General features: G+C 39.1%; 2 protein-coding genes across 11 annotated transcripts in view; both read left to right on the forward strand.

Moving 5' to 3' along the window:
- The window catches only part of IMMP2L (inner mitochondrial membrane peptidase subunit 2), a 462,993-nt gene that overhangs the window by 170,574 nt on the left and 272,939 nt on the right, over window positions 1-19,480 (forward strand). Inside the window, exon 5 of one of the 10 annotated variants that reach the window (XM_090137651.1) lies at window positions 4,983-5,058. The exons of the other annotated variants lie outside the window; for them this stretch is intronic. Within the exon in view, the coding sequence (XP_089993777.1) occupies window positions 4,983-5,058 (76 nt within the window). The remainder of the gene's footprint in view (window positions 1-4,982; window positions 5,059-19,480) is intronic. 10 annotated transcript variants of the gene reach the window in all.
- LOC149919470 (uncharacterized) lies at window positions 7,394-11,155 on the forward strand. Its single transcript, XM_090137639.1, has one exon. It carries the CDS (start codon window positions 7,802-7,804, stop codon window positions 10,820-10,822), a length of 3,021 nt encoding a protein of 1,006 aa, XP_089993765.1. The 5' UTR covers window positions 7,394-7,801; the 3' UTR covers window positions 10,823-11,155.

The raw sequence follows: 19,480 nt of genomic DNA on the forward strand, positions 1-19,480 counted from the left end.
TATTCTAGTGAAACACGCACTCATCCACGTAGTGTGTTTCTGACTGGATGAATTGGTGAATCATTACTTAGTGATCTTTTTCCCAAAATTAGGTTTGACTAGGTGGAACAAATGAGTAGAAGAAAGGTATCTGTCTAAAGTCTTATTTTCATAAAGGCATATTTCTAAAGTCTTCATTCATTTAAAAGTATTCTTAAGTAAACTTTATATGCTACATTTCTTGAATTTTTTTTTTTTTAATTAGTGGTGTTTTTGTTTGTTTTGTTTTTCAACCTCTGGCAAGTAAAGAGAGGTCAAAGAACTGTGGCCAAAAGATTTCATCTAAAGTATTTAGTCTACCAGCTGGATGGATAGCAAGTAATGAATTCACAAAAGAAATATTCTTAAATTCAGTTAAGATTGCTAAATGACTAAGAAAACATTAGATTATCCTTTTGCTGGATCTCAAGGAAATAGCCAAAGCCCCCTAGATGATCGAAGTCTGTGAAGCCTAACATAAATGTACTCTAAAAATTTCTTTGCTATGCTGACAGGCTAAAAGCACTTCTAATGGTATGCCATTAATTATATCCTATGGTGTTCAGGTCTTGAGCACAGAAAACAAGGAAAATCTGTCAGTATATAATGGCTATATATTCTTCCTCTGCCTCTGGCTGTTCTTTTCTAGAAAGACTGTGTGCTTTTGGATATTCTCAGTCAGGGTAGAAGTGTTTTAAGCTGTTATCTACACTTTCTTCTCACTGATGGTGACACTCTTTTTAATTTTATGTAGGCTAAAATCTGCATGAGAATGGTTTTCGGTTTCAGAAATACTCGATCCAAGCCAGCAGTGCTCACAGTGATGGTGGCAACTCTTGTAAAATATCTTTGCAGGCCAAAAACAATCTTTAGCCAGGTGATATCTTTATGCTGTGCATTTCCCTGCCTTTTTTCTGTTTAAAAGAAATATAGATTATCCAACTAATGTTAAGCTGTGAGAGGAAATGGCTCTGTTTTAAAATTAAAAAAAACAAACAAAAAGGAATCAATCCCATTGTCAGAAATTATAGTACAGTTCATTGTGATACTCAGTGGACTTCTGATCAACAAATTTAGTTACAGATATTCTGAAAAGAGAGCTTGAAATCCCATCATTATCCTTTGAGCCCATGGTAGGCTTTTTTTTACCTGCGGGCTGCTTGCTCATGTGAAAGCAAGCCCATTTTACATTTAAAAGCACTTCAGTTTTTGCTTGGATAAAGTTCCTCTTGCAGTTGGCAAAGTCAGAATGACCTCAAGGATTTACAAATAAATATGTTTGTTATGTTTTCATTATACTAAACATAAAAATTTGCAAGCATAAAAGTTATCTTTTAGAAAATAAAATGCGGAATACCTCCAAAATGGAAAAAAAAAGAACAACAACACCAATCACAGATGTAAAGATTACTCCTTTCTGGTATGCCAACTTTATCATTTAATGTAGCAAACAGAATTTATTTTAATCTCTATATTGAGATTTGAAACTTACAAAGCACAGTTACTCAAGCCCAAATTAATATCCTTCCCATCCTGTTGTCAAATATGAGACTGTCTTTTTGAGGCAGCTGAGATTCTTTAGGCTCATATGGCCTACCAAAAATAATTTCTAAATATATCGCTATCTTAAAAAATGTATTACAAGTAATGGTTAGAGTACATTATGCAGTGTCTGCACTAACATGGCTATGCTATCTGAGCAACTGAGCTCACTCATTTAAAACAACTTTAGGCATCCCTGTGGTGCACTGACAGCAGAAAATAACTTGCAAAACATTCACAATATGGGTTTTGTCTATCCCCATTAAGTGTGTACCAAAAAATGTAGACTGATTGTCTGAAGGTTTCATTATTAAACTCCAGAGTTATTAGTATGTTTCTCAGTGAGGATACGCACCACAGATTTCTCTGGATGTTCAAGTTCTGACAGCATGAACTGTCTTAGTACAACTGCTAACTTCATGAATTCGTGTTTATGAGCTGCTTTTTTTGATGCAGTAATAGTGGAGACAAGAATATTAAACAAGTAGTTTTGTGAATTTAAAAAAGAATTTGATGTAATAAGTTTCCCTGATGTAACTTTGATGTTATTTATGCAGTTAAAAATATGAATTAGCAAATAATTGTTGGCCATGTTTAAGAGGGCATTTAAGTGCTGAAGTGCACGAATAAGAAAAGTCTCTGGTTTAGTTCCAGATGGACACCTACGTTTCACTATTTGGTTATGAACTTTCTAAGCTACCAGTGTAGCTATGGAAGATCTACCCCATGTACAGGCCTACAGAGGAAAGCCTTCAGCATTCATGTAAAACTGTGAACAGACACAGATATGTTCCTGCATCTGCTGTCGGGGAGCAGCAAGAGCAAGGCAGCTCAATGAGGCAGATAAGCCAAGGGGACCATGTGTCCTCACCCAGGGGTGCAAACCTGGGGACAGAGCTGTTGGGATGCACTAAGAGCCTCATGTACAGCACATGATGAGCCTGGCCCAGGGGCCATCTCAGGAGTCCTGTCAGCAGATAAAGGTGATGGGACCAGAGACAGGACTGTAGACAAGGCTACAGCATTGGTCTGAAGGCCCTTCATTTCACAAGTCTGGGATCATCTGCATTGCTGTGTGGACTCATGGTTCCAGACCAGCGAAATGGGGCTGCTGTGCCATGGGCCAAGAGTCTAGGAGAGGCAGGCAGGAACATGAAAGCCCCTGGGTATTCTCAGGGCTCAGGTATTTGTCTACAAAAGAAACAAAACCAACATTTGCACCACTCACAGTTTGGTGGCTGTTTGGTGTACAGCTGAGAAACTGATGCCATGTCCCTTTTTTTTCACAGAATGTAAATAATGTTTTTTAAAAAGAATTATAATTAAAGTAGAAAATATGTTGGGCTTAAGAATTTACTAATGGCTCTGAGGTTTTTATTAATGTAGGGTTTGCTAATACCTGGTACCTTATCTTTGTCTTTTGAATGCAAATTGTAACACCAAGTTTTTAAGAGCAGTTGAAAAATGTTGTAAATATAAGCAGACTTCTTAAGCACACAGGATTTTGAAAAAAGGTATTCATTAATGAGCCCTTCTGGCATCTCTGTTTATATACATAGATTAGATGGATTTAAGAATTTGCCTGAGTAGAATCTAATCCTCAGCTCCAGTGATAGGTCATGAGTTATTTCTTCTAATCTTTCTTCAAAAAGAAGCACAAATAACATAAGGGAGATGTTGTTTTTTAAACTGGAAGTGTAAATTACTGTTTTGTCTGTTCAGGCCCAAACATGTATGAAAAGATCTTAATGCTGATCGCTTTGTCTAAGGATGTTTTTCCTCTAAAATTGACAGGACAAGTAGATAAACTGTAAACCCTCTTTCAAAATGATAGGCATGTTATAAAAATTCGCTTCTCTGCTTGATTTTTTTTTACACTTTTGGAGTATTGTGTTAAGATTGAAAATGAATTGGTCTTAAGGACCAACAAATTAGGGGTTGCAGAGGGATATCTAGGGCTTAACTGGGAGAAAGTTGGCACTATTTTCCCTGCATTTGGTAGTAATGAAAAATCCCTGGCATTACTTCATTGCTTAATCCCTGCACCTTTGAAAGTGATGGTCTTTCAGATTATGCATTTCCAAATCTTATATCCAAAACCATTTTTCTGTCTCTTGTATCTGAAAACATAAGTGTTGGAGATTATCAGTGCACTTTTATTATCACACAGTTAAAATCTTACTGATAATGAATGAACAAGGTCATAGAACTAGTTGGTATCATGACTGCTTCGCTTTCTTTCAGATTTTTTTGTTAAGTCATGGTTCTACTAACATACAGTTTAACACGCATTTTCCCAACTAAATGTATAAGCCTCAAAGAAAAAAAAAATTCTTTAGTTCACATTGTTTCTTCAGCTCAGAATTGCTTCAGTGTCAAACAGCAGCTAAAAAAGAAGCCTGAAGATAGAGGTGTCTGAACCATACTTTTTCCTTATGGGTCTGCCTTGATTTTTCTACTTTGTACTCTGCTTTCTTTCACTGCTGTTTTTCTAGTCTGTAAGAACCATGGCACTGAAGTCTCCTCATTTCTGAGACAGTATTTATTTATTTTTGAGCATACTGATTGGAGCAGTGATTCTTTCACACAGTAACACAATGTGAGTACATCAGCAGGATTCTGCAGTTTGCTGTGCTTACGTAGTGTTGTGTGTTTAAATTAATACAAAGATTGCTCTGCAGAGTTTATATACTCAATTTTAGGATAACGATACATTGAAGCACAGAAACATTACTTCAGTCTAAGAGATAGCATGTTCCCGGATCAGATAATGTGGTAGCTGGCTAATTTTCTGTGAATAGGCCTGCTTTGATTTACTGTCATTAAAATAGAGAAAAGAAAGTAAGTACAATAGGTACTGCTCACTGAGGGGTATGTGCTCTGTTATGTTGCCTGTACCTTTCAAAATAACAAGGTGGAAGTTAACTGCACAGTAATTGTATATGTTTAACTTCGCTATGACTATCTCAGTTCTAACACTTGATAGATAGTATTAAGACATTTGATAATTGGAGCATTACTCTTGTAGTATATGGAAAAATACTTCTCGATGCCTTTGATTTAGAAATAGCTTTTCATGAGAACTTAGTGTAGTATGAACAATTCTCAAACTATTCAGAGAAATGAAACAGCAGCAATCTTAATAGGTGCAGTTAGCAAGACTAGTTTCTTCTCTAATGATGTGAAGGTTTACAGTTTAGTGACCTACAAAACTGGCTCCCATCCAGGTCTCCTGCTTTACAGTTGCTGCTGGGCTGTTTGCCTGGCAGCATCCCTAATGGACCCATAGGGAATTCAGACTTACAGTCTCAGTGTAGAATGCTGAAGATGAAGTCCAGCAACGGTTGAGGTAGACAAAAAATGGAGAGAAGAAAGCATCTTTTGTGACAGAAGTCTGAAACTTTTTTTTTTTTTTCCCACAGAAACAGCTCCTTGGTAGTTTTCCTTTCACTTGCCTTAAATATATTAAAAAAAACTTTCAAAGTTCCCACTCTGAAGGTAAGGGAATAAACTTCTGTTGATTTTATTATCATAAATCATAACTATGTTTTTACTTCCACCCCTCCCAGCACAAGTTTTCATTTAATGAAATTGTATTAGATGAAAAGAGTGTTTGAAAGCAAAATGAATTAATTGTGAGCAGACAAAAAAATGCCTAAATGAAATAAGCAAGGGAATTTCTTCTGATAATGGATGTCCTTGATTCTGTTTGTCAGTCTTTCAAGCAAACTGCTATCTAATGAAGGTTTTGTATGAGCTTACTCAGTAAATTAAATAGTCCCTGCCAGGGACAATGTCTTTCAACTTTTTCTGTGGTGTCTTAAGTCATTTCTTAGATATAAATCAAAACACAAATCAATTCTTTATATATGAAGAGGTAATACTTTTGAACAGCTGAAATCTAAATTTAAGTTTGGATTTTTTTTTTTTTCCTAAATCTCTCTTCTAGATATAAATCTCAATTTATTTTCTTCAATAGATACACCTTTTTTTTTTTTTTTTTTTTTTTTTCCGATTTATTCAGTAAGAGGTTTTTTTTAATTGCAAGTCACAATTAAGAGCAGACATTGTTTAGAGGTCATTTACATTAGTTCTTTCTACATGACATTGCATCAATCAATTAAACTAAAATTGCAACCCCTTTTTTTATTGTGGCATTTTGACCCTGTATTACAGTGTTGCAAAAGCAGGTCTTCCATATTGTATTTCTTTCTTTCTTTTTTTTTTTTTTAATGAGGTGTGTATGCTCTATTTCAACACTGTGTTAAGGGGCTGCAGTTGTGCGAGTTGCAGGTTAGACTAGATTAGGTAAATACCTCTATGTCATTTTGAAAATGTGTTAATACACTTGTAGGTCAGTCACCCATTTCCATGCAGAAATAGCTTAAGACAATGAGTGATGTTATCTTATATGCAGTGCTGCAAAAACATGCCTGTACTACTTCAAAGTTCTTGGATCTGAAAATGGGCTGCTTTCATTTGTCATGTAATTGGCAGCAAAATGTCTGTACTCCATGCATACCCTGCAATCTACCCACCCATTGATTTATATCTTTCTTGGGTCCTAGTTTTTCTTCTGGGGAAGCCCAGACAAATAATTGGGAAACCTCAGCAGACTATTCAAATTAGATAAAAAATTTTTGAGGATATTTGCTGTTCACCATGAGTAACTGATAGCTGACTATGCTTGAGAAGGTCTACTCCCTTAAGGGGTTAGGACCAAGAATATTCCCCACTTTTGAATCTTGGACTTTATAAACATGGATGCTATACTTTAGTTTTAGCTGTTTTTATTTCATCCCCTAAATATTTACATCTTTGTTCCTGTTTGGTTGCCCTCACTCATTAAGTGAAAACAGAGCACATGAACATGTTGGTTTTAATATTTTAATTACTGCTGTGATCTGAGATGTTTTACCTAACTCAATAACAAAATATATCTGTACTGGGGATAAATCTACTTGGCTAAAGTGTCTTTTTGGAGAATTTATAGGAAGGGTAGCTTTCAATGACATAATGTGAAATCTATTATAAAAATAGCCACATTGCTATTTAGTTTTTACGGCTCGATAACCAAAATAAATAATTAGATATCCAACTGTTGTTATAAAGGTAAACTGTGTTCTGTACTACTCTTATATTGTTATTATCATGGAGAAGAATTCTTTTTTCTCTTTGTAGAAAAAGCATAGAAAAGTTCTATGCTTGGTAGTCCAAGATAGCCTGAAGAATTTAAAAATGATAATAAATGATGATTCAAAGAAGATGTGGTACAATAAATGCATTTTATTTTCCCGAGTTTATCTAGTGGAGGCTCTGAGCAACTTTATCAAACTGTGAAGTTGACAATGATTTAGGCAGGATGATCTCCATAGGACCCTACCATTGAACATTGTTCTATGATTCATTGCCAGTAAATATAGATAAAAGGAAAAAAAATCTTTTTTTTTTTTTTTTTAATTTCTACTTGCACAATGTTTGTTTTAATGATATAAGTAAAATATTTATAGTATGCTTAACTTAACATTATAAAAACCTATAATAAAAGTGTGCAATTCAAGAAAACTTTGCAGGAAAGGAAGCTAGCACAAGTGAGACTTAATAGCTTCTAGGAAGGCTTTTTCTCATGTTTTCCCTTCATCAAGATGTGACAGCTGTAAACTGAGATCACGTTTTGTTTCTGTAATTGGTTAGGCATTTTATTAATAGCATACGTTATGGAAGCAAGTAGATTGTTTTCTCACAAGAATTTCACACATGATTTATTTCCTTCATCAGATGCTTCTTCTCGTTTAGTTGTTCCATAGTGTGTAGTAGGCGTGGCGAGGAAACGGTATGTGACGGGGTCAGGTTTCCTATGCTCAGGGCTTGCCAAACGCTGCCCCACAATAGGACAGCAGGTAAGCAAGGGGTGTGGACAAAGCGGGACAAGAATATTTAAGTGCCTACCACATTTTAATAAACGCCATTTTGCCTCACGCACTCTGGGGTCTGTGTGAGCATTTGGCCCCGGCCCGGTTGGGGTCGGTTTCGCTGGCAAGTGGCGCCCTCGGTCGGCAGAGGACGAACGATGAGAGACTACTACAACAAGTGGTGACCCCGACGTGATCTGCCTATCGAGGGTTAACCACCCGGCGTGCCCGTGAAGCGGAGAAGAGCCTGCGGAGTGGCGGCAGGTCGCTCACGGAAGACACATCGCGGAGAAGAGCCTGTGAAGTGGCGGCAGGTCGCGTGTGTAACCATGGAACAGATTATTAAGGTACTTTTGCAGTTTTGTAAGGACTACTGCGGCAAAAATACCCCTTCAAAGAAGGAGGTAGCCGCGGTGCTTTCGGTTTTAAAAAAGGGAGGGGAGCTGGACTCCCCTCAGCAAGTGCTGGATTTGGGTAGGTGGGATTCGCTCACCTCGGCTTTATGCCAACGCGCCATGAATAACCAAAAGGCTGCTGAACTTAAAACCTGGGGCTTGATACTTGGAGCCCTTAAGGCGGCTAAAGAGGAGGGTAAGCTTAAGGTGGAAAAAGGGGTGGAAAGGGCTCCGGGGGGCGGGTCTTTGCTACCTTGCAGTACTGACGACCAAAGCGTGGCGGACAAGATGGCGACGGTCGCCGCGGCGAAGGGCGGGGAAGAGGAACTCCCGACCGCATGTCTACCAACCGCTCTGCCCACTCCGCCCGCTCCGCCCCCGCCCTACCCTCCGCGGTCGTTATATCCTTCTTTGGAGGAAGAAAAGGCAAGGGCGGGGCTTCGTCCCAAAGGGGGGAGGGACGGGCGTCTGCTGACTGATTGGGCTAAAGTAAAGGAGGAGGCACAAGACCGGGGCCTTGCGAACCCGGAGGCATTTCCGGTAGTGATTTCCGATGATGATAACCCGATCTGGGTCCCGCTGGACCCGAAAGCGATAGCGAGGGTGCTTGAGGCAGTTGAAAAGAAAGGATTGAAGTCCCCCCTGACAATGAACGCCTTGGAGACATTAATATTGCCGGGACCCCTGTTACCATACGATATTGAGAATCTGATGCGCATGATTTTGAAACCGGTGCAGTATACGCTTTGGAAGGAGGAATGGCAGGCTAGACTTAGACAAATGCTGGTTACAGCCCAGAACGATCAGGGGAATCCGCTTCACGCGTCTAACCTGCAGAGATTGACGGGTAGTACGCCGGGTATGATCACTGCACATGCCCAGCTTACGGAGCTGAGGCCCGGGGAACTAATAGCCACTACAGACGCTGCCCTTGAGGCGTTCAGAAGGCTCGCAAGAAATGCTGAGCCGTCTACTCCGTGGACGGAGATTGCACAAGGTCCCACTGAATCCTTCCAGGATTTTGCGGATAGGTTGATCAAGGCAGTGGAGGGATCGGAGCTGCCTAGGGCAGTGCACGGCCCCGTGATCCTGGATTGCCTCTATCAAAAGTCGAGCTCGGACGTACGGGCTCTATTACGGGCGGCGCCAGACAGGTTCCACACCCCCGGTGAGGTCCTTAAGTATGTGATGGACAAGCAAAAGTCTCAATCATCAGTGGCAAGCGAGGTTGCTGCAGCGGTAGCTGAGGTGATGCTAGCGCATGGGGTTGCCGGGCGGCAGAGTCCAGATCGCCCGCCTGGGCCATGCTTCAGGTGCGGTCAATTAGGTCATTTTAAGGCACAGTGTAAGAGCAACGGGGGTATAGTGTGCCAAATGTGCGGGAGGAGAGGTCACACTGCACCGCAATGTAGAGCTCGTGGGCTGCGATCTCGAGGTAGGGGGGATGAGGGTCCCTCTTACGATTCACGGGATTCTCAGGAAAGGCGGGCTTTGGATCTAGGCCTGCCACTAGCTGCGCTATCGTTGAGCTGCGGGGAGCGCCCCTTGGTGAAGATTACAGCCGCAATTACGGAGCTTCCCGCTGGCTCCCCAGGGCCGCGATCTATTTTCCTTACCGCCCTGGTGGACTCAGGAGCGGATGTGACGGTTTTTGCGGAGTCCGACTGGCCGCCCACGTGGCCAACGGGGGCCACTCAAACTATAGCGGGAGTGGGGGGAACTGCTCCAACGCGGAGGTCAGCCAAGCAGATCGAGATAATCGTGGTCAACAGAGACGGTTCCCTGGAGAAGCCCGTCCTGCTGACCCCGCTGGTAGCGCAGGTACCGGGAACCCTGTTGGGGCGAGATTACCTGCGGGGTGTGTCTGCTCGGATACAACTGCAGGCCTTAATTGCCCGGTGGGCAGGCACAGATCCGCGGCTGAAGCCATACAACGAGACCTCTTGGACTGTGGTCAGTCCTGTGAACACGGAGGCTTTCTCCATTACTTCGGGTTATTGCGGGTATACCAAAAATGAAACACGGGTCTTCACAGGGCGCAATACAACCTGCTTGTCAAAGGGTGGGGTCCTTTCTAAATCTAGCGGTAGATCCTCATTTAATTGTACGGCAGTTTGGGACTTTTATGGGTATGGGTTCACTTTCAAACGGGGGGTCAACGAGGTGCTATGGAATAACAAAACGGCTAAGGCGTTGCCCCCTGGAATCTTCCTGATCTGTGGGGATAGAGCCTGGCAGGGCATCCCGCACAATGCCTTAGGAGGACCCTGTTACCTAGGGGAACTGACATTACTGTCTCCGAATTTCACGACATGGATGCAGTATGGCCCGAGCATCACGGGTCACCATCGTCGCCGAAAGCGTTCGAGCCCTCTCCCGGAGAATTGTAACGATGAGGTAGAGTTATGGAGTGCCACAGCACGGATATTCGCATCATTTTTCGCCCCTGGGGTTGCTGCAGCACAGAGCTTGGCTCAGATAGAACGCCTAGCATGTTGGTCAGCTAAGCAGGCGAATTTAACAACATTAATATTGAATGCGATGCTAGAAGACACAAACAGCATTCGGCATGCGGTACTGCAAAACAGAGCAGCCATCGACTTCTTGCTCCTGGCACAGGGGCATGGATGTGAAGACCTAGAAGGAATGTGTTGCTTCAATCTTAGCGACCACAGTGTATCCATCCATAAAGCGCTGAAAGCCCTGCGAGACCATACGGAGAAGATCCAAGTGGAGGACGACCCCATCGGGGACTGGCTGAGAAGTGTGTTTGGCAACTTTGGAGGATGGGTTGCGAAAATTATTAAGGTAGTTGCGCTAGTATTGCTCGCAATAATTTGTATTGCGGCCATTTTGCCGTGCATAATCATGTGTTTCCAGAATTGCCTCACAAGGATCATGTGGCAAGTTATGGACCAACGGATTCTGTATCACAAAACGAAGGAACAGTTGTGAGAGATGTACTCGCGTTGCGATCGCGCTGTTACGGGATATTCCTGAGCATAGGGAGGGGGAAATGTAGTAGGCGTGGCGAGGAAACGGTATGTGACGGGGTCAGGTTTCCTATGCTCAGGGCTTGCCAAACGCTGCCCCACAATAGGACAGCAGGTAAGCAAGAATGTAGTAGGCGTGGCGAGGAAACGGTATGTGACGGGGTCAGGTTTCCTATGCTCAGGGCTTGCCAAACGCTGCCCCACAATAGGACAGCAGGTAAGCAAGGGGTGTGGACAAAGCGGGACAAGAATATTTAAGTGCCTACCACATTTTAATAAACGCCATTTTGCCTCACGCACTCTGGGGTCTGTGTGAGCATTTGGCCCCGGCCCGGTTGGGGTCGGTTTCGCTGGCAAGTGGCGCCCTCGGTCGGCAGAGGACGAACGATGAGAGACTACTACAACAATAGTGTAAAATAGATGTGTACATCATTTGCAGTTCTAAAATTTGTTGCTTGAATCGCGACACTGGTATATGACATAGTGCAGCTTATTTTGTAGTATAAATTGCTGTGACAGAATAGAACAATAGTGAGGGATTCAGCTTATGAGCAGGATAGTAATTTGATGTTACTTACTGTTGCAGAGTAGTTCTTTATAGTTCCTTGATTCTTAGTTTAAATCTCTTCTTCCATGTTGAAAATTCCTTCTGTATTAGAAAAATAAGTTATTTGAATAACTATTTTTGTAAATAGAGCAGAAAAGCAAAGATTTTGCCTTTTGGTAGATGCAGATAGCAGGCCAACATGAATTATAAGAATATGTACATTTAAAATGATAAAATGTTATGTAATTTTGAATATTATGAGATTATTACAAATAATGAAAATGGAATAATGAAGATTTTAATCTTCCAGAAGTGACAAATCTAAATTATGACTTTTTTTTTTAGAAAAATAACAGACCATTTCCCACTGTAAAACTTTCTCAGAATGAAGTGAGACTTCTAGTACTTCCCAGTAAATTTTACAAACTCCATTAAAACTGCCTTATTGATGTGGATTTTGTACAGATGGTACTAAGATACTGAGGGAGTAATATACTAAATGAGGTCAGATTAATGAAAGTGGTGTCCTTTTCAGTATGACAGTGTACTAAAGTAAAATCTTGTTGTAAAGTTTGGGCTGTTTAGAAATGGTGCTGTTGAAGAGGGGACAGATTTAATGTGTAACATCAAACCATTTGAATGATGTAATACCGTGGAAGACTGAGGAACTTCAGAAAAAGAAGGTGAAGAGGCTGTCTAATGGAAAACAAAATTCATCAGGAAGAGATGAAGAGAAGTAGTAAGCAAGTTTACCCTAAGAATTCCTAAGTGAATTCATTAAAATTACTGTGACCGTATATTCATTGAGTGGAACATTGAGTATATGGAGAGATTTTCTAGAGAAGAAGGGGTTTAAAAATTGCAACTGTTTTGTTTGGTCAACTGATTAATAAAAATGTTCTCAGGGGAAGTATAAAAAATAATGATTACTACTAGGAAAGCAATTGAATTGTGTTTATTACTGTTTCTGGAAACACACGAGTAAAGATACCTTTATGAAATTCTAAAGCCACAAAATTATAAACACATTTGAGTTTAATTTTTTTCTCCTTTCCACGGTATGGATACTTAATTTGTGGAACAGAGAGCATCGCTATGCTGAGGAGAATTACTCAGATATAAAATAACATCTCTTTGCTTGTTCCTTCATTTCCAGGACATGTAGTTGGACTTACAGGTGTTTTCCAACCTTAACATGTCTCTGATTCTGTGAAATCATTTTAAGTGTAGATATCCTGGCAACATATAGTAGAGAGGTTTAAAGGACACATTTGTGCAGTTCCCTGGTCAAACCAAAGCTTCAACCTGACAGGACTAGAGGAAATGGCCTCAAGTTGCACTAGGGGAAGTTCAGGTTGGACTTTAGGAAAAATTTCTTCTCCAAAGGAGTGGTCAGGTTCTAGAACAAGCTGCCCAGGGAGGTGATGGTTGAGTCACTGTCCCCAAATGTGTTCACGAAACATTTAGATGTTGTACTGAGGGACATGGTTTAGTGGGGAAATATTGGTGGTAGATCTTTAGAATATGTTTGAATGTTTTTGTTTTTTTTTTTTAACAGAGTGATTTAAAAGGTAGTCTTTTTTAGCAGGAAATCTTTACACATTAATTTACTTTGTAGTTCAAGAAATAGTATTGGTTTTGTAATAAGAATAGTGTCTGTGTAGTGTTTTAATGATAAAGTATTCATTTTCTGAATATGAATAAGACACATGCTAAATGCACATAGTGAGGACTGAGACCATTCATAGGAACAAGCAAATATTCTCATTTTTCAGTGGCATCTTGGTAATAATAGATTACTGTCTTTTTTGCAGTACTGTTCTCCTAAATCTCTGTTGAGTTATGCTGCAATTGCTAGCCATGAGATCTGAACAACAAAGAAAAATTTAGAATTTAGGGAGATTTATGAAATTTTTCTGTACTTCAACAGTCAAGGATGAGATCTCCTGCTGTTTCAGTTTATTTTGATTCCAAGTCTGAAACAGTTTCATGAAATTTCTTCTTTTCTGGATTTCATTTATTAATGCGACTGTTGTTTTAATTTGTCTGTGCTGTTTAGCTCACATATTGGTACCTAAGCTCTATTCATACCTTTCTGTAGTTACTTTTTACAGAAGTAATTTCCGAAAGCTAATTACGTTTCTGTGGCATTCTTTTCAGGGCTGTTGAAAGTAAGACTTGTGTGGAGCATTCCATTTTAGATTAGTAATTAATGCAGTTCATTTTACAATTATTGTTGTTAGCCATGTTACTAACCTTTTTAAACTCTCTAATCTGGAAAAAAATATCACCATCCTCTAGTGTAATTACAGTTTATTAATTTCTAATGCTGGCATTTTTTTTTCTTGCTTGCTTTTTGTCCTTTCCTTTTACAACATATTTTTTGTCATGGTATGATAGCAGCTTCATGGCAGCTCAACTGACTGTAAATGTAAGAATCACTTATGATTCAATGTTAATATTGATTCTAGCATTACATGTAAAATAATATTAAATTATTTCTGAGGTTTTGAGACGAGGGCTGGAAAAACAGTTTTAGAATCTTTTGAACACTGAATATTGTGGTGGTTGTTTTCTGCTCTGAAGGTGATAGGACAAATGTTCTGAAAACCACAGCACTCTAGAACTGAGTTTATAGGCACTTACATTCTTAACTATGTGCTGCTTTTTATGCTTGAATCTAGTCATAAAATCAATCATTACAAGACTAGAAAATTGTGAGCATGTGAATTAACAAAGTAATGATTACCTAAATACTGATTTTTTTGTTGTTTTTGTTGCTTTTAATGTGAGAATTAACCTTATAATTTCTGCTATTTGTAATACTTGCTGGTTATTGTAAGTAATATCAGTATATGCTAGTGGACATATGCATTTATAATTTTTTATATGTGATATGTATTCTAGAGATTGTGAATGACCCACTGTGCTAAGAAATTAATGGAAACTTTCTTTTAAAATAAAAGGCAAAAAGCAAGGGTGTATAAGCTAATCAGTGGCTCATAAAACTTGTTTGGGACAATTGGTCGCTAACATCTTGAGACAATTAGAAAATGAGGTTTCTAGTACACAAAATTTGAATGAGCAGTAGAAAATATGAATCATTTTCTCCTTCAGCTATATAATGTAGGTTGTGTTGTGCACAGGGGAAGAATATCCGTGTACTCTACAGGGCAGTCATTCATGCTGAGTGGATATGAGCAGTCATTTGCAGCACAATTGATTTTGCAGTATCCTGGGCAGGGTTGGAGACTTGTGAATTCATTGCACTATATGGTATTAAAATTTATACTTCACAATAAAGTGGCTGTTTTAATAGGAAAATATTTTAAAAGTAAAGCTTGATTATTTTCACTGCAGAAGAGGATGTTTTACCAGTATTTACAAATCAATTGAAGTCTGAAATCTTAATAAAGGTGAAACAAGTAGAATAAAATATTGGCAAGTACTAAAATATGTTCCTGCACCATGTTTAAACAAATTGTTAGGAAGTATGAAAAACCTTTAAGAACTTTGATATTTCCTTCTCATGCAGAGGTCTTTTTTAAGAGGTAGTTTTGGAGTTAATAACAGTCTCAAACTTTAATAGTATTACAAATAAATAAATAAGGAACTGTGATGGGTTGTTTGCCATTGAAGTGAATGTAAAAATTGAAACAAGGGATAGGTTTTAAGATAATGATATAGTTAACTGTAGCAGTAGTATCTAGTTACATTAAATAAGGTGCACTTGGTGGTCTGACTTGGTGGTGTATCAGGAAGAAGTTGAAGCTCTGAAGGGAGTGCAGATTTCCCTTTCGATTATATAGCTGCATTCTAGGCAGCTTACCAAGCAGGTACAGGATTTTGAACAAACATGAACTTTAATATTTTAAGTTCTTCCACTATTATCAACAGCATGAGAAAAGAAAGGAATCATTGCTTCTGCAGCATGATTGATTTGTTGATGGAAAGAGCAAGGATCAGTGCAGACCTCTATGACTGAAGACTGTAACAGATATTTTAAATACAACTTGAGTCCTTGCATTTAGTGTTTTGTATCGACTGGGAGTTTGTGAGGGAAGCTAAAAGAAAATGCTGGGGACAGATAGTAGACTTCCCCAAACTGTGTTGAAGTTTGGCAATTGGTTGGGTAAGAACGCTAAGATCATGAGCATCAGTCAGAACACTGGAGAAAGAACTAGGCAACAAACTATCACTAAATCAGCTTTCTGTGATAAGGATACCAGACTCAAATTGGTGTAATTAGCTATTGTTTGGAAAGAAATAGCACGATAATATCAGAAGGTAAAATAGAAGCAATTACTGTTTACTGAATGTTCTCTCACCAAAGGCAGTGTGACTAATAAAAGTATAACTCCCTTAATATGTTCCTGAGAATACAAGAAAACTTTGACCCTGGTTGGTGCTGTCAGTTTGAGCAATTAGCTGTAAGAATCTCAAAGATAGAAACAAAGTTGTTGTCTTTAGTAGCTAGCAGTTCTTTTGCCTGTAGAGAAAAAGCAAATGGTTTCAGAGGTATAGCATGATTGAAGTTGGAGAGAAAACTAGGCAAAATTTGTCAGCATACATCAGAACCAATAATCCTACCCTGATCAATTCCTATAGCCTGTGGTGATAATGTTGCAGTGAAAGCTTGTCTTGTGTTGTAAAGAGAAAGTAAATGTGAAAATAGCACAGAAATGTTCATAATGAAATGTTTTGAAATCAGAAGCAATTTTTTCTTGAACTGTGTAGAAAAGCACATTTACATACATACATATATATATGTAGTATGCATATAGTGAGATTAATCTGGGCAATCCTCTGATTTTGTTTATGATAAATATCCCAAGGTTCAGCTTGTGGAGAGGCTGAACACACATTCCCTATGGCCAGATACCCACACTGTGCAGTATACACATGTGGTCAGCCAGCAATCCAGCACAGACAGAAAGCAGTGTCTTTACCAGTGGAAACATACTGAACACGATCAGCATGAATCGTCTGATCCTGTTCCCCCTTCTCCAGCTGATAGGAGCTTTCCTAGTGCTCACATCCAACGCTACACACAGCATGGCTCTTGAATGGCTAGTTTCAGACATTCATTTAGTCTGCCCTAGAGCTGTGCCATAGGCCCCAGTATCCTACAGTTACTGGCACCCAGCCCTGCAGTCCCCCTTGAGCAATTGGCACTGACACCTCTTGTCCCACAGAGTTGCAGTTCAGCTTGATGTTCTCTACCAAATCGTGCTTGCATGCACACCGACTGGAAAGCTTACTTACACAAGGAATAGTTAGGACTAAAGTTTAATGAAACAGGACAGACTGCAGTGATCAGGTAGAACACTTGGCCAGACAAGCATACTGACCAGCCAGAGGCTTACAATTGAGTGGACTCTTCCCTTTTATGTGTTTTATGTTCCCCCCCCTGTGTTTTACTTACTAATTTCTACCAGCTCCACCTGAATTCTTTCCTTCTGTTTTTCATTCTACTACTTAAAACTTGCCATACAATTACACAAATCCCCAAATTCTTTTTCCTCTATCTTCCAGATCAAATTTTTACTTCTTTCCTTGGATCACTGCGGTGGGTTTCATACCAGGAACAATGGTTTAGTCATTCTTTAGTAGTGTCAGGAGTGCTCGTTTACCATGCTCTGTTTTCACAGGTTAGTTTATTAGGGTTCCTCCACCAATCACTATTCTTCTGATCCCAAGCAATGCAGGTGTTTGTGTTTAGTTTGCTTAGACTGACTAAATCAGGTAGTCTAACATAGCGCCTATTTTAGGATGGGAAACATTAGAATTTTGACATAAAAATTTGAGAAAGTTTACTCTTCAGTTTAAAAGAGAAAATGTTTGTGAATCCTCTGTATATATGAAAAAAATAAAAGCTCTATAATTGCTTATGGCTGTAAAAATTCACACATCTCTTTAGCATGTTGTTAAACACCATTAGAACTCATTGGCACATCATGAGGAGGTTTTGAATGTTACAGGCTTCCATAAGTTAAAAAGCTGATCAGATGAATTAATGAGGGAAGAGTGCATGGAAAGCTCTTAAACATGAAGATGCATGAAGGTGAGGAAGTTCCTGAGGTCCAGGAATAGAAATAGGGTCTGGTGTGCTGCATTGCCCTGATCCTTTGCTCTGTGTTAGGCATCTTCTCTTGTACTTTGAACGCAGCGTCAAGCTAAGCAAACTTGTGATAAAGAAATCTTTCATTGTACTCCTGTTTATATACCTGAATGCTAACTGACTGCATTATAATCAGAATTTAATGCATATGTAGCTTAGTGTTCCTCATTCCTGCTAGCCAGTGATAGAACATCATTCTTAAGCTCTGCTTATTATCACTTTTCTCCTTTGTGACTGAATGTCTTGATTTCTGATGCATTTTCCATGCATATTTCCAATAATTTTCCACAGAGGATAGGTGAATTCTGTCTGTTTTATTTGTTTCTTTATTTTTTGTTCTTTCTTATTTCTTTTTTATTGTTTTTTTTAACCTTGTTAATGTTGCTGAAATAATGTTAATATGAAAGGTACAGAGTAAAACCGTTCCCCAAATAAGTGAAACTTCAAAATACCTACCAGTACAAAAGGAAAGATTTCCAGACCATCAAAATTTCATACTTTTTTTTAGAAGGAAGAAGGTAATTTGAATCCTTTTTTCATTAATTTATTTTAAATTTTTAAATTTTTTATATTCCAGAAAAAAAGAAAAAGAAAAAAAAGATGCTTGTTATATCTACTTACTTGCACCTTAGTTGGAAGGAAAAAAAAGCAGGAAACTTTTATATATTTTGTTTCAGTCTGTTGCTCTACATTTATGTAAAATTGTGCCGGTTGGACATTTAAAAGGTACATCATAGTGAAAATGATAGATATACATATGTAAGAAATTTCTAAGAATTTTGAAAAAAGTAAAGTATCTTTAAAATAATGCAAGATCACGTACTGAAACAAGATGGAGATATTTTGCTGCATTATGAACAGACTTTTAAAATTCAGGGGTTCAAAAGGCCTAACCACTTACCCAAGCTAGAGTTCCTTTGCAAGGCTGCAGTTATTCTGGAGCCTTTTGTATCATTTAAAAAGGAATAAAAGAATATTCCTGATCAAAACTTTGGATTTTCAGCTAAAATATTTCTGCTTCTCTGAGTAGTTTGCATCTCATATACTCTTTTTTTGGGAATGTAGTTCCTTGGCAGAATTACACATGTTGGATGAAAGGTCATCTAGTTCAACCTCCTGCTCAGAACAGAGTCAACCATTAATCAGATCACATTGCTTATTGCTTTTCTCAGTTGGGTGCTGAAAAATCTTCAAAGCCAGAAATTTCAAAACTTCTGTTGGCAACTTATTCCCAAGATTATTTTCCTTATAATTAATTACTTTTCCTGCATCTAGTTGAGACTTCTCTTTTCTCCTTCTTTCCGTTCATGATTGTTGTTGCTCATTCTTCTGCTTGGCACTTCAGTAATAGGCCTGACACTGTCTTCTTAGATACAGGAAAGATGGTACTTCTTTCTTCTAATCCTTTTTTCCTTATCTGCCAAACAAGCTCTGTCCCCCCTCAGCCTCTTTTCAGGGCAAGTGCTTCTGTCCCCAGCAGCTTGGTAGTGTCCTCTTGATCTTGTTCCAGTTGACTAGTGACTTTCCTGTATGGGAGGAGCAAAAAATTGAACACAGCATTGCAAACAGGTGCTATCATGATGAGTAGAGAAACCATTTTCCTCAGCCTACTAGCTGCATTCATGTTAATACAATCCATTATACTGTCAGTATACTATGTCACTACCAAGGATATTTCGTCAACTGTCGTTAAGACCCCCAGGTCTTTTTCTGCAGAGCTACTCCACAGTGAGCCATTCTCAGCCTTATTTAGGGGTAGTCCATGCTAGGTGAGAAATATGCATGTCTCCTACGCGTTGCTTTCATGAGATCTTGTTGGCCTAGTTTTCCAGCCTTTCTAGTTCCCTCTAAATGGCAGCCCTGTCCACAGACATACCGACTGCATCCTCCACTTCAGTGTTGTCACACTTGATAATGATTTTACCTCCTCCTCCAAGTCATTGATAAAGATG

The sequence above is a fragment of the Phasianus colchicus genome, chromosome 1 (assembly GCF_987193195.1).
Source record: "Phasianus colchicus chromosome 1, bPhaCol1.hap1.1, whole genome shotgun sequence".
Taxonomy (NCBI): domain Eukaryota; kingdom Metazoa; phylum Chordata; class Aves; order Galliformes; family Phasianidae; genus Phasianus; species Phasianus colchicus.